Genomic DNA, 16358 nt, shown 5'->3' on the forward strand with positions numbered 1-16358 from the left:
CCGCAGGGGCTGGGGTAAGTTCATAAGTCAAGTCATACAAACCACACATTCCCAGGATCACACAAAGCAAATGCATGAGAAAAAATAAAAAACCCAAACACGGTCATCATCTTTATCAAAAGCAGTAAATCGCAGTATTAGAAGTCACAGTTTATCTCTATTATATTTATAAACCTTAATGGAGCTAATGGCTCACTTATGTTACGTTCACAAACTCACTAAAAGTAAATACAAAATCAAATTGCAAACACTGTCATCATCTTTATCAAAAGTAGTAAATCACATAATTAATAGTCAGTTTATTGCTGTATTGTATTTATAAACCATTAATGTAACTAACGGATCACCTGTATTGCGTTCACAAACACATAACAAATGCACGCAAATAATAAATAAATAAAAATACTGACTATTGAACTGTGTACATACTGTTTTTGTCCACAGTGTAACTTATTTTGGCTCTTTAAGCTGTTGTGTTGCTTCAGAAACAGCATCTTCTTACCAGCGTTGGCAGTTCGATTGTATGCATTGACCTGTGAAGTGGAAGTGTTAGTTAGCTCTCCGCGCATGCGCACTGATAAACTCAAAACTGGCTTATAGAACAAGGCCCTGTAGAATAGGGGTGCTGGGGACCACATTATGTACACCAGCTTTTCTTCTCTATAACTGCATCCTCAGCAGAAACTAGGGATGAGGACAAAACCCCCTATATTGAGTGTGAGCCAAGACCAAGACCTTAATGAGTTGTGGCTGACTCAAGACCAAGACTTTAGGATTTTGGAGTGGTTGAAACCAAGTCAAGACTTTGGAGGAGTTGAACCAAAGTCTAGACCAAGATCCAAAAACCACAAGGCCGTACTTAGAAAATTTAGATTCTGCACTTTACTTTCTTTTGTTTTTGTGATTCATGAACCCAAATTTAATGGCAGCAGATTGTTTGTTTGCTCATTCTTGGCACTCAGTAGCACTAACGGATTCAAGAGAATTTTGCACTATGGTACCACCTATCAAATATAGAGATAACCTAACACAGTGTGAATTAATTTATTAATTTTGTTACTTTTAATTAATGTGTATACTTATTTTTAATCTGAGAATGAAGATCGAGTAGAACTGCTTCATCTCTGAGATGTGAGAGTCAGTGAAAAGTTGGTGTCAAGACCAAGACCTGACAATTAGTACTACAGTACTAGTGGAAACGTAGCCAGTGACCACACTTGAGGTCAGTTAGTCCTGTCAAGGTTTTTACAGATATGTTATTTATAAATGATTTTCCTGTTGGAATCCTGACATTTACGAGAGATGTACAAGGAAACGTTTGATGTTACTGTCTGGCACAGGTGTGCTGTCTTTTTCCTCGATTTTATTCACTGAATTTCTTGGGTCCTTATTTTCTCTGTGCCTCCTTTTCCTGTAGTGTAGAAAATCCTGTAAGCAGGTGAGGTTGGGTTTTGGAGGAGACTGGTGTGAGAAGGGTTTTCTTTAGTGAAGTGATTTAGCAGCATGGGAATCCATAGCGACTGCTTAAACAGCCATCTACCCAGCTGTTTGTGAACCACATGGTTTCTACACACTTGATTGTAGCGCAGGCATGAAGAGTCCTCATGCATATAATTACAGAAGTGGGAAGTGATTATTATAAAATTCCCCGCTTTCCTTTTTTTTCCCCCACTGTGCAGAAGTGGTATAATTGAGTGGAGGTACAAAGCTGTGCTGTGAGGGGGAGAAAAGGCGAGATGCTGAAAGGCCGTATGGATGGTTGTTCTATATATCACACAGACAGACTTGTGTTCGATAGCCACTGCAGAATGGTGATGGAATTTGACAGAACCCGAGCTCAAGTACAGTGGCATGCTTTTCACAAAAATATGCCATTACATTACAAAAAAGAAACAAAAATCCAACATTCCATTTCACACTCCCACCCCCCATTTTCAGACTTCACGCCAAGTCGCTGGCTCTCCCTGCTTATAACACACAACACACCGCAGAGTGGCTCCTCCACTGAGGGCTCTCTGCAGCTCCAGTTCTGCACAATGAATTTTTCTTAAAACCACATCTGAGGAGTTCTTTTAAAGGGCGGGCTAAAGCTGGATGTGAATTTTTAAGTCGAATATTCTTCTTTCAATCCTCTCTACCTCTCCTTTTTCACCATTCTTAAAATAAATATGAATAAAGCAACCCTAAGCCTATTATTCTCCCCTACAATAAAGAGGACTGCCAATATGGCCGGTCACAGGTACAACACTGCTTTTGCTGCAGGCTTTTAGACTCACATTGCTGTGGCATGTCATGGCCCGTATGGTTATGGTTAATTAAGTGTCGCCAACTAATTCTTCTGCCAAGTCATAAAATGTTAACTGGCCTTTTGTGTGTAAATGTGCCAAATTTGCAGAATGAGAAGGAGGGAACAGGAAGTCAACTCGTCACCATTTAGAAGACTTAAAATGATAGCGTCATGGTGCTTGCTTGCATGCAACAACTGGTAAGATTGAGGAGAATAATTTAAAATATATATTGGACATGATACAGCTTATCTAAATGTAGTATTTAGAACTATAAAGTTTTAGCTACTTGACAGAGAGAACACAGTATGTTAGGTTGGGGCAGGCAATTTCTGGAACTGTGCAAATGAGCAAATGGGAACGGCCCTCTCCCCTTTTCTTTTCACACTGTATATATCTGACTTCACCTACAGGACTCCAACATGTCATATGCAGAAATATTCTGATGACACAGCTGTGGTGGCCTGTGTGAGGGGAGGGGACGAGACAGAGTACAGGGCAGTTATCAAGGAGTTCACCAACTGGAGCAGGGTGCAACGGGCTGGTATTGAACACCAGCAAAACCAAAGGAAATGATAGTTGACTTTGGCAAGAGGAAAGCACAACACCTACCAGTCAGTATAGACAATGTGGGCATTGACGGTGGTCTCCACATACAAGTACCTCGGTGTCCACATTGACAATAGATTGGATGGTCGGTGCAGGTAAATGCAGCGTATAAAAGGGGACAGAGCAGATTGTTCTTCCTCAGAAGACTGAATCTGTTGATGTTGTAGCGATATGCTTTTCCTTTTTTATCAATCTGTCATGGTCAGCACTGTATTATTTCCTGTTGTGTGTTGGGGGAACAGCCTGTCTGTTAGGGACAGTAACAGACTGGACAAATTTGTCAGGAAGTGTGTGTCAGTGATGGGGAGGGAGGCCGGCCTCTGTGGTGTGAACTGGTGGAGTGTAGGTTGAGGTTGTATTATGAATTCCGTTAATAACAAATCTTATCCTCTACACGACACTGTGGTTGCTCAGAAAAGCAACGCAGCAGTGACAGATTCCTCTCCATGAGATGCAGGACTGAGAGGTATAGAAGATCATTTGTCCCGTCCGCCATGAGACTGTTTAATGCTTCTGTTAATGTAGTTTTATTCCATGTGTTTTTATATTTGTCTTATTTATTGGTATTTTATTGTATGGACGAATTGTGTATGTATGTATGCTCTCAGGCAGATGAATTTCCCCTTACAGGGGTATGAATAAAGAGTATTTTATCTATCTATCTATCTTTACATATTGCGTTTTTGCTCTTGCTCACATGGAAGTCATTGTGAATTGGTTTCATCCTTAGATCAACTGATCTTCACTCTACACCAACAAATCCTTCAACACCATAAACCATGGGCAGCATCTGTGGCAACACTTGTGTACCTGTAGTAAAACATGCCCTACTTTGGAGCATGTGCTAGTGGCTTGTACAAGTTCACTTCAGATGTACACTTGAGCCTTGTTTCCACCGAGCGTCGGGTCGGTATGGCACGGTATGGTATAGTTAGGAACGGTTAAGCTTTGCTTGTGTTTCCACTACCACCAGCAGTACCCTTTATTTTGTAGGTGCCGCATGGTAGATGTCGACATGCACGTCATCGAGGTGTAAGCTGTTGCGCAGCCCTGCCCCATCCACATGGAAACGGGTTTATACAGTTTGTGGATTAGCCATATCTGCATAAGATTTGTATTGTATTGGCATTTCATCCACCAAAGTATAATTTAAGGTAATTTATTTATTTATTTTTTGTCTTGTGGTTCATTAATGGGATTTGTTTTCATGGCAAACAGATGCTGAAGACACGTCAGATACTTGTGGGGAACACTGGTGTGAATAAATGGTGTTGTGAAGCTTTCAGCTTTTTAAAATGTTTTTTTTTTTTTTCTTGTTGGTGGGACAAAGCGCTTGGCGTCCAATGGTTCAAGCTGAGAAACACGCTGGAGTGTACAAAGGGACTTCTTTTAAAAATGTTGCATGTATTAAGTAATTTCCATGATAAGTAATTAAAGTATTTCCAGACATCATAACAGTTTTTGCAGACTGTGATGATCAATCTGGTTGAAACAATGCAACAGGTAAGAAGACTTTATATTTACTCATTGTGCAAATGGTTTTAGTATTTGAAACCATATAAGTTGTAACTGTGTGAATGGTCATGTGAGAACTTCACTGAAAGAATATAGGGTCTCTGTATTTATGTAGACCATCCTGAATAAGGATAATAAAATATATAATTATGTGTGCCTCTTTGTTGTGTAGCTTTTAGCTTTTGCTGCTGAGCCAATCAATTGGCAGCCGTGGGTTAGCACCTCCTTTTTGTCACCGTTCCATTATTTTGATACCCCAAGCAAATGTGGTATGGTCTAGGTTGGTTATTTTGGTACCTGTCCTTAAATCTGAATGGTGGAAATGCACAAAATAGCATTCTGTAGCATGCCGTACCAACCCTGGTCGTTCAGGGGAAATGAGGCTTGGAGACACAACAATGATTGGAAGGTTCTAGTTGACATGTCCTAGACCCAGTGCACTGGTATCAATAAAACACTTGCTGAGGAGGAAACTAACCATGTTACCAAGCTCCAAAGGAAGGATGAACAGCCTGAATAGTTACTGTAAAGAGAACTGAACAGTCTGCACTTCCCTGCTCATACTGCCTGATATGAGCTCCTTTATGCAGTGTGTGAAAACTGAGCCTGGTCCTGCACCATAATACCTGTGGAAGTTGGTTGCCTTGGCATCATCACTAGATCAACCATGTCCTTCCTGTCAAACACTGTACATTCTGAGAAAACTGTGTTTAACCATCCATTATCCCCAAGAGGAAGTGGAGACAGCATCCAGCTGCATTTGGCAATCAAGAAGACATGCTTGTGCTGATCAAAAATGCTGTTTGTCTGCTACCCTATTGAAATTGAACCAAGCAGAGAACATTGAAGTCTACTGCTTGGATCTCCTTGTATAGGCATCACACAGTAACATCCTGCTTGTGGTGGTGCCAGGAACTGTAGTTCCATTAGGCCCATTTCCAGTGTAGGAACTCTGCCTACTCCCCAAATAATTTTGCAAATGTTCATAGAAACAGCCCAATAATTGACCTTCTCACCCATAGTGTCTCAATTGTGGTGAAGACATACTGGGCTCGCAGTGACAGCAAGCATCCAATGCTAGTTATCACTAGCAAGCAAACTTTAACATTAACATTAGATGCAGGCAGCATAAAAAGGTTTACTTGTGAGTTATTGTTAGCATCCTTGAACACACAAGTTGGAAGGCAAAAGCAGGAGTGATCTGTGCTTATTTTTATTTGGCTTTCCACGAGATTGTGATGTAATGCAAACTCTTCAACCATCTGCCTTTAATTAATTGTTTACCTGACTAGCCATCTTGATTGCAATATCCTTCCCAGTGCACTGTCCATCATCAAACAAACAAAAGCAGCAAGTCTTTTGTCCCCACATCATCTGCGCACAAAGAGCACAGTGTCCTGTTGGTTTTGTGGTCTAAGCCATTTTTGTTGTTGTGAACATTCGGACACTTGCCCTGCATCAACACGGGTATCCAGGTAAACTGATGTAATATATATTTTTTTTGCATTCTTCCTTGAGGATTCAAATCCTTGCTGGATTTTGTCTGTCACCTGTACCTCCTCATCAGTCAATCTGTTGGCTTTTCTCTCCATTGCAGTTCTTATCTTTGTTTCTGCTTACTTGCTTGGTGGTGTTTTTGCCTTCTCCTGTGTGAGTTTGACCAATTGGCATCAAGCCCTGCCCAGTGGCATTTCAGGGCTGCTCAAAAATACACACCCCACAACAGGGACATGCCTGGCCTTGAAAAAGGTTCCAAAAAATCTTGTTTCAGGTGTGGTTTCCTGCGGTGGAGATTCACGAAAAGATGTCGGATGTCCTGAATAGCTTGCAAGTTCCAGTAGTGGAAACAGACTTTGATAGCTACCAAAACCACAGTAGTTCACCATCAATTGCTGAAGAGGGTGATGCCTTACAGGTGGAAGGTTAATCCTCTGTAAGTTATCCTTTGTAGTTAAAAAAAAAAAAAAAAAAAAAAAGTGTGAACACGTGGTTTTATGTGTTGAAAATCTGACCTGCTCATTAATCACGATAGGTACTTTTTTGAAACACATTTTACATTTTGGGGAAATGATGTTCACGTGGTTAAAGCTGTGGGCTTGTGACCAGATTACTGCGTAGTGCGCTCCTTTCATGGCAGCACCCTGACATCTGTGTGTGTGTGTGTGTGTGTGTGTGTGTGTGGGAGAGAGAGAGAGAGAATGTGAGACCTCACAGTAAAGCACTTTGAAATCTGGATGCTAATGCAGTCCATTTACCATTTTCTTTTTTCTTTCATTCATTTTCTATACCCGCTTACTCTCCAGTTAAGGGTCGCGGGGGGATGGGGGCTATCCCAGCAGTCTTAGGAGTGTGAGGCGGGGTACACCCTGGACAGGATGCCAGTCTTGTCAGTTTTATTTTATTTTACATCATCAACCACCAGTGGTGATATAAAGTTGAGACATTTGTGAAAATGTACATCCAAATATCCATACCCACTGTACTAGTCTCAGAAACTCCAGGTTGTTCCCTGTTGGATTTTTAATACTTTTGATGCAGAATAACAAGATGACAAAAATGGCATATGACAGCTGGAACCAGAGGAAAAAAAACACAAAGTATCCTGCTGCTTTTAAATGGCTCAAACCTGTACATTTTTGCAGTGACCACTGGTATGACTTTTGCCTTTTGTTTCATTATTTATTGCAGTATCACAATCTTTGTATGTGAGAGAACCAAACAAGGATAGTGTGGTTTCAAAATGAAGCAAAATCTTGTGCACTGGCATTGATTTTGCTTATTCGATACCATTTACTGCAAAGAAATCGAAAGGTGGGTGAGACAGTGGAGGCGGAGCCTGGATTGTGTCACTGTGATAGGAGGAAGACTGTCAGGGAGGACGGTGTCAGACTACTAGGCCAACTACAGGAGGTAAAAGAACATCACCCTCAACGAATCATGTGACGAGTGGGCCTCCCCAATCCTTCAAGGCACAAAAGTGTTGAATGGGAGAGATTACACAGACCTGAACATAATCTATTCCCCAACTTTATCCTAACGAAACTAATTTATTTTAGCTTCTCCTGTTTTTACTTTGGGGTATGTAGGTGTGTATATTTATATTACAGGTATAAATTTTCTGTACTTTAAATTATTTTGTAATCTGTGAAAGACAAATGAACAATTTGCTTTTTTTATTATAGTAAGTAAAATGCCCATAAGGGCAGGGGACACAATCTTCAAAAGTTAACTTCTGAAATGAATAACAGTCGGGACTTTGCTTCACATTTAAGCAGCTTTTGACACTATCTAGCGACTGATGTGACTATTTCAGGGCTTCTGGCACATTTCCTACTTTCCAAAATTCAGTAAAAAAAAAAAAAAAGAAAAGTTATTTCTAAGGGCCCCTTCACACATACCACAAATAAGTAGCAATCGGGGTGAAACAGCCCGAATGAGCGAACCCTGAAAACATCAAGCCGACGTCAGGAGGGACACATGGTCGGGCAGGCGTGAACATTCCCGCTGCGACAGCTTCGCGCATGCTCATGTGCGTGCACGAACATAGTGCGAGCAGCTGGAATGTGTGGAACCACATCGCACCGCTGCTGTGGAGAAACAAAACTAAAAACTACACCCCATAAAAAAACACTGCAATGTCCAATATTTAATCCCTCTTATCAAGCGGATACTACAAGTATGATCCCTCTGTGGCGTCTGTATATGACCCATGGTCACAGACATACAGTCATGAAATGACATGAATGAAGCAGGGCACTCTCATTATGTGTTATGTCCAGCTGGATATATAAATAATTACTACAATCACCGGACACAGATACATTAGATATTGGTGTATAATTAGTGAAAATCACTGGGTTGATATGAATAATAAATAAAAGGGGACCCAGTACAGAACCCTGTGGTTAAATAAAAATAAATGCCACTCGCGGGATTTGAACCTACAATTTACAAAAGCTCTGATTAACAGATGGAAACTTTACCACTGCGCTACAATCACTGTCTCACTTTTAGAATGATCTGGATGGCAATTAAACACTCACAATGGTTAAAGAAGAAATTTACTTATTTGGTGAAATATATTGGCAGTGTGTAGTGGACCAGCCCTCCACCCCCCCTTTTTATTTATTTATTTAATTATTATTATTATTATTTTTTTTTTTTTTACAAAATTAGCCCTCACAATGCCAGATGGCATATGAATCTTATTTAGACAGGAATAGGGAAGAGACTCATTGTGGGATATAAGATTATCAAATTGATATTTAGTCTGTGACTCTTCTTGCATTTGAGGATGTTGACCTATTTGGCCTGGATGCGCGCGCACACACATGAAAAGTACTACCCTGTGTGTTCCCTGTTGGGACATTCCCAAAAGGTGGAGAGAGGGATATGGGGTTTTAATTTGAGTGGTGCCAGTCTGTGAGAGGTTCAGGAAACTCGTACATTCCAGTCATCTCTGTGTTCAAGTAGTGTTTGTGTGCATGTGTGCAGCAGTGAGGAGGTGCGCCAGTTACCATTTAGTCCTGCTGGAATGTTGCCTTCTCACACTGGATGTCTGAAGTGCATCTAGGAAAGAACATTCTTTGACGATATTATCTCCTCAGAATTTACTGTTCGTACCAGTTTAGATTAAGCGTCTTAACCATCCATTAATCTTGTGATTGTTCACATGACGTGTGTCTGATTAGCTTCATGACATGACTCTCTTTGATTCACAGTGCGAGAACAGGTTGGTTTTAATGTTGTTGTAGGGTGTGGTTCACCAGGCAGTGAACTGATTTGTGTCTGTCCCAGCCATATGTCCATCAAGATGATATTTAAACTCCAGCTCCGTTATTGACTCATATTGTGAATAGTAGATTTAGCATGGCTAAGTATTGCTATGTGTTCGGTGTAGCTGAAGCATGTGAGTGCTGTTTGCTGCTGCTGTTTTTTCAGGCCTGGCTCAGTCTATTTTAGTTGTCAGGAGGCAGATCTGAGTCAGCCAGCGTTTGGGGGGCTACAGCCAGGCCACTGTTGACGTAATTACCCCTGCATTAAGTACCACTGCAGACATCTGTCTCACTTGCACTCTCTTTCTCACCATAGCCAGACCTCCTCCTCCGTCCCTCATCTCTCCTTGCTCTGTAATGAACTCTCCTTATTCACCAGCTAATGACTGCCTTTGATCTCCCTCCTGAGACCTCTGCACTTACTCTACCATGCCTCTCTTCACTCTATCGCTCCTGTTTGCTCCCACTCTCTCTGTCTCTCTTGTGTTGTCTCAAACATGCACCTCTTTGACTTGATTCTCTCTCTCTCTCTTCAGTTGATGGCGTTTGATCCGACACAAACGCAAAATGTTGAGGTGGTCATTTTTTTAAAGAAATGTAATACCTTTACTTGTCAGTAGTATTGGGCTTCACCCACAACATGAGGGTTTGTGTTCCGTAATCGACCTCTCGCACAGTATGGACTGTACCAGCTTCCAGATCATGCGACAGAGTGGGGCCACATTGCTCAGGGATTAATGCAGTTAACAACAGGGGTTGCACGACTTAACATTTTTAAAAGTCGACAGTTGCCATGAAAGTTGAATCAAGGTCAGTGAATCACTGATTACATCATTAATAAAATTACTGGAAAAAGGCATGCTTTATAGTCAGTGATGGTCTGTATCTGCAAAAAAAATGAATGTATATTATGAAAACATGGTTTATTAACATATTTTGCAGAAACAACCAACAGTAGTTGATGTCAAGCTTAAAATGTAATTTTTGAACTTTTAAGCCAAGAGGGGAACTGATGAACTGGTCTGTGCAACCACTAGTTCACATCGTTGTTGTTGTCGTTGTTTAAATCCACCTTTATGTTTCTCCTCAGTCCAACAAGGTTCCAGTGGTTGCAGCCGTCCCATGCAGTCCATCCACTTACCCCACTGATCACATACAGTGATGAGCACTTTGCTCCAGGATCTCATTCCGGCCATCACCCCCAGGATGTCAACAACAAAGGTACACACCAGCGAAGAAGACACAACACTCGCTACACGAGTTACATAGCAGCACAATGACAAGCATCTATATGTTCTCATAATGTTTGCTACAGTTAGTCTGATAGCCCAGTCACACGGCACACGACGATTCCTGAACGGAGGGAAAAAGTAAAAAACGTCAATTCGTTGAGAAAAGGTGGACGAAAGAGCTTTTATCACCGAACAGTCTGCGAAGCAAGAGCGCAAAAGGGACAAAGAGGAACTTAACAAAATCGAAGCTCACGATCTCGATGAAACGCGCCTGGAGCCACAGCTGGAGCAGTGTGTCTGCTCCAGCACTCGGCGCTGGGACGGAGCTCATAGTGCCTGAGTCCTAGAGAAACTGCAAACAGAATCTGTGGAGATCTGTGTGCATGTCAGTGGACCACCTGCGCTGGTTCCTTGTCCAGAACAAAAGAGGGATCATCTCCATCATCATCAGAATCCACACTGTCTCTCAACACTCTGCGCAGTCCGTCTTCCTCCAATTTAAAAAAAAAAAAAAAAAAAAAAAAAAAGTGTTCCGTGGTCACTGCTGTGTCACAGTATTATGGTCTAAGCCATATATATTGATTTATAACAGAAAACTGTCAAAAGGGAGAATAAAGATACAACCCCTGGCAGTAATTATGGAATCACCGGCCTGGGAGGATGTTCATTCAGTTGTTTAATTTTGTAGAAAAAAAGCAGATCACAGACATGACACAAAACTAAAGTCATTTCAAATGGCAACTTTCTGGCTTTAAGAAACACTATAAGAAATCAAGAAAAATAATTGTGGCAGTCAGTAACGGTTACTTTTTAAGACCAAGCAGAGGGAAAAAAATATGGACTCACTCAATTCTGAGGAATAAATTATGGAATCACCCTGTAAATTTTCATCCCCAAAACTAACACCTGCATCAGATCAGATCTGCTCGTTAGTCTGCATCTAAAAAGGAGTGATCACACCTTGGAGAGCTGTTGCACCAAGTGGACTGACATGAATCATGGCTCCAACACGAGAGATGTCAGTTGAAACAATGAGAGGATTATCAAACTCTTAAAAGAGGGTAAATCATCACGCAATGTTGCAAAAGATGTTGGTTGTTCACAGTCAGTTGTGTCTAAACTCTGGACCAAATACAAACAACATGGGAAGGTTGTTAAAGGCAAACATACTGGTAGACCAAGGAAGACATCAAAGCGTCAAGACAGAAAACTTAAAGCAGTATGTCTCAAAATTGAAAATGCACAACAAAACAAATGAGGAACGAATGGGAGGAAACTGGAGTCAACGTCTGTGACCGAACTGTAAGAAACCACCTAAAGGAAATGGGATTTACATACAGAAAAGCTAAACGAACGCCATCAACACCCGTAAACAGAAAAAAACAAGGTTACAATGGGCTAAGGAAAAGCAATCGTGGACTGTGGATGACTGGATGAAAGTCATATTCAGTGATGAATCTCGAATCTGCATTGGGCAAGGTGATGATGCTGGAACTTTTGTTTGGTGCCGTTCCAATGAGATTTATGAAGATGACTGCCTGAAGAGAACATGTAAATTTCCACAGTCATTGATGAAATGGGGCTGCACGTCAGGTAAAGGCACTGGGGAGATGGCTGTCATTACATCATCAATAAATGCACAAGTTTATGTTGATATTTTGGACACTTTTCTTATCCCATCAATTGAAAGGATGTTTGGGGATGATGAAATCATTTTTCAAGATGATAATGCATCTTGCCATAGAGCAAAAACTGTGAAAACATTCCTTGCAAAAAGACACATAGGGTCAATGTCATGGCCTGCAAATAGTCCGGATCTTAATCCAATTGAAAATCTTTGGTGGAAGTTGAAGAAAATGGTCCATGACAAGGCTCCAACCTGCAAAGCTGATCTGGCAACAGCAATCAGTGAAAGTTGGAGCCAGATTGATGAAGAGTACTGTTTGTCACTCATTAAGTCCATGCCTCAGAGACTGCAAGCTGTTATAAAAGCCAGAGGTGGTGCAACAAAATACTAGTGATGTGTTGGAGCATTCTTTTGTTTTTCATGATTCCATCATTTTTTCCTCAGAATTGAGTGAGTCCATATTTTTTTCCCCTCTGCTTGGTCTAAAAAAGTAACCGTTACTGACTGCCACAGTTTTTTTTTTCCTGATTTCTTATAGTGTTTCTTAAAGCCAGAAAGTTGCCATTTGAAATGACTTTAGTTTTGTGTCATGTCTGTGATCTGCTTTTTTTTTCTACAAAATTAAACAACTGAAAGAACATCCTCCGAGGCCGGTGATTCCATAATTTTTGCCAGTGAGTGTAAGTGTAAAGATGATTGAATATATCAGAGCAGTAAATTAATCAGTGCGTGTGAACACGCACATTGACTCACATGTGTGGTTATTCCACCAGCTGATCACTGTTCCACAACGTGAATGCTGCCTTCAGAACAGCTCTTTATATCATCATTTTGATTCATCTACCCGTTGCCACATGTACGGAAGGACTGGATTATCATTCCTACACTCATATTGTTATATTTAATGCAAAATAATCAGCGCACAGAGCAGCTCCTACTGCCGCTGATGCTGCATTCAAGTACCGTTGGAAATTACACAACTTTTTCATTGTTTCAAATTCAACAGTTGCTTGTGGCAAAATAATTAATTATATCCACACAAAAGAATAATTCTGGCCTATGTAATGTGCCTGAGCCTATTGAAGCTGCCCCCAACACAGATAAAAAAATCCAAGCAAGCAGGTTGAGTTTGCCCTGTAATGTTCCTACGGTACATGAATGCAGCAGCAGCCTCAGCGCTCACAAACCGGCTTCTGCACTGTGTGAAAACGTTCAGCTGCTCCAACGAAGTCAAATTAAACAATAACGTTACAAAAACTACACAAATGATTAAAAAACGTCAAGAACGACAGCAAAATGAAACACAGATGAACTGAGGTTTTCGATGCCCTTCGCTCAAAATTTTCAACAGTTTAAAAATCTTGACGAAGCGCCAGCTGCAGGAACGAAGCTGCGTGAAGGTTAAACGATGCCAACGACAGTCAACGAAAGTCCAGATTTCTTGTTTCGTCAGGTCTTCGTTAAGTACCGTGTGACTGGGCCATGAAACAAATCACTACAACCCCCCCCACCCACACACACACACACACACACACAGTCCTGATTATCTACAATTGAATTGTCCAGTTGACAGTTCATTAGATGTAATTATGGTGTGTGCGTGTTTAATTTATTGGTGATCTTTGATGATGACTTTTTTGATAGTGGAATAGCAATTAACACTCTTGCTTCACAGCAGGGAGGTCTGAGGTTTAAATCCACAAACGTATGTTTATATGTTGAGTTTGCACATTCTGTCTGTGTAGGTTTCCTCCTGGCATTGGTTTTCTCTTACCTTAAAAAAAACATGCTTATTAGGTGGGTGTTCCTTAAGGCCCGGTCACTCAGCACATGGCGATTGATGAACGAAGGAAAAGTCACAAGGTCACAAATCATCGAGAAAAAATGGACGAATGAGCCTTCGAGTACAGAGCGCATAAAAGAATGAAACAAAACTGAAACTAACAAAAGAAAAACGAAGGGAATGGCGACCTTGACGCTTCAAACAAAATCAAAACGAAACATTCTTGGTGACTTGACTTGACAGCAGGTATCAGACTGAGCGCCAGCCTGTGATTATTTCTGCAGCCAGCCTCTGCTCTCCATAGCACCTGCAACTGCGAGAACTGGCTGTCTTGACAACGTGTGTGTGCACATGTGCATGTTCCAGCCAGAGACTGCTGCAACGCGTGTAAATAGTTAAAGACGTTGATAAAACGCCCTTGCTGCTATTGTTTCTGTATGAAAACGTTGCTTTTCGTCCCACACATGGACGTTTCACATTCAGCTCATCTGAGCTTTAGTTATTGATCCAATTAGATATCATCAGCGTTCGTGCAAGACGTCAGACTTGGGAGGTTGGACAAAGTTGGACGACAATCGAACGGAACGCTGATGGTACAGGAACTACGCAAAGGATAAGGAACCGTCAAGACAGAAAGCAAAACAGAATACGGAAGAACTGAGATTGTTGTCGGGATTCGTTCACATTTTTCAACAGTTTGAAAATTCTGATGAAGCGCCAGCTACAGGAATGAAGCTGGTGTCGCGGCTCGTCTTTTTGGTCTTCTCAGGATGTCGTCTTTTAGATAACACAAACTAATTGCAAGTGATATGCTAGAAAGAGGACACAACACTTTAGAATAATTCAGCCTTAAGCAAGATAAAATGCACAGAGTTTTTAAGTTTATTTAAGCCTTCGACACAAAGCTTAGACAAACTGAGTCCTCTAGAGAGACTGAATATGACAACCGCGCTCGTCTATTTATTGGAGACCCGCGGGCATTGCTCCTCCTTCAACTTTTTTATTTATTTCATTCCTAAGACATGGTTTTCTATTGGAAGCGTCCTCTAGTGAACCCTAAGCAGGTGTTAGGCCATTATTTCAATGTGACAAATGCTCCCATTAAAACATGAAGGATTTACAACTGATTTTTTTAAAAGACCTTCAGCCACAGGTGCAGCTGGCCTGAGGCCCCCTCCGCACGTGGCCTCAGCCACACGTGCAGCTGGCCTGAGGCCCCTGCACGCGGCCTGCGGGAAAGCACCTAAAAGGCCTTGGAAAGCCCCTGACAGACTAAATGACTAATAGAGCCCTTTTTTTGGGTTGAACACCTGCTAGTTCAACCAGAGGACATACAGTTCGGATCAGGACACTTGATAGTTCATCACAGTTCAAATATGGACCTAAAAATTCTTCTACAGTCCCTCCTCTGGGACTCGAAAGAGTCCCATTACATCAACTATACTCTTGGGTTGTTTACTGACAAGACATCCTCATTTGTGCATTGCAATAAAAAAAGAAAAACACATCACTCGAGTTACTGATAACTCTGGTGCGGATATGAATATCAGTGATACTTCACACGGTAAATATATTGCAGTGCAGGTGAACCTACATACTAAGGCACAAGGTGAGCAATTAGCTGGATTATATCAACACAAGGTGACATTCAAACATTGAGTTTTGGTGTAATTCAGGGCACTTAAAATGGCCACATAAAACAAGTTACATCAACCTCTTAATCATGGCAAAGTAAAGGCTTCACATTGACATCAGTGCAACCAATCATCTTCTGGCATCTATTGACTCACTCAACCCGAGGCTCCAACCCATTATACTTGGTTCTACATATTATTTTGTTAAAGCGTCACACATTTATTATTTAAATGCATCAAATAACCCCTACGTTACCACTATTTAGTCAACCAATCAAGAAACTATTCTAAGGTTAGCGCAGCTATGTCTAGTTAAATGATAAACACAATAAATGGTTTCCCTTCATGTCCGTCCTTAAGTCATTTGCCTTAGTCAATCATATAATGGTTTTCATTATAGGCCATTTCTCAACATTCTCCACTTTGTTTTTCTTCTTTTTCAGCTTGTTTTCTAATGCCCTTTTTGGCCAGACGCCAAATTTAGGCGATGCATGTCTCTTGAGGCATGCTATAATTTAAGAAAAAGGGGTCCCTATGGTGCATTTTTACTACTAAATCTACAAACACGCCGTGTAAGGGTCCCCTTTTTATAACTTTGCAATGTGATATCTATGTGTATGCATTTAGCTTTATCTGTGTTACGCAGATGATGGTAAGGACAGACATTTACCCAACTTTCGTTACTAACATATATCCTTCTTTGTTTTTAGTTACACTCAGATTTCTGAAACCAGTCCGCAATTCAAACTCAAGAACCAAGATCATAGTCCGTGTTCAGTGCCATTACGTCAGTCCGCGCTCCTCAGCATTTACTCAGCATCTGAAGTTTTGGGAGAAGTTGGGGAACATGGGGAGGTTGGCCTTTCAGGGGTAGTGGGGGAAGGATCAGGAATTCTGG

General features: G+C 41.2%; 1 protein-coding gene across 1 annotated transcript in view; it reads left to right on the plus strand.

The window, feature by feature from the left end:
* Positions 1–16358, plus strand: part of lef1 (lymphoid enhancer-binding factor 1) — a 112174-nt gene that overhangs the window by 46971 nt on the left and 48845 nt on the right. Inside the window, 2 exon segments of the mRNA XM_034188524.1 lie at positions 10275–10295; positions 10297–10405. Coding sequence (XP_034044415.1) covers positions 10275–10295; positions 10297–10405 — 130 coding nt within the window.

The sequence above is a fragment of the Thalassophryne amazonica genome, chromosome 15, assembly GCF_902500255.1.
Source record: "Thalassophryne amazonica chromosome 15, fThaAma1.1, whole genome shotgun sequence".
Lineage (NCBI taxonomy): Eukaryota > Metazoa > Chordata > Actinopteri > Batrachoidiformes > Batrachoididae > Thalassophryne > Thalassophryne amazonica.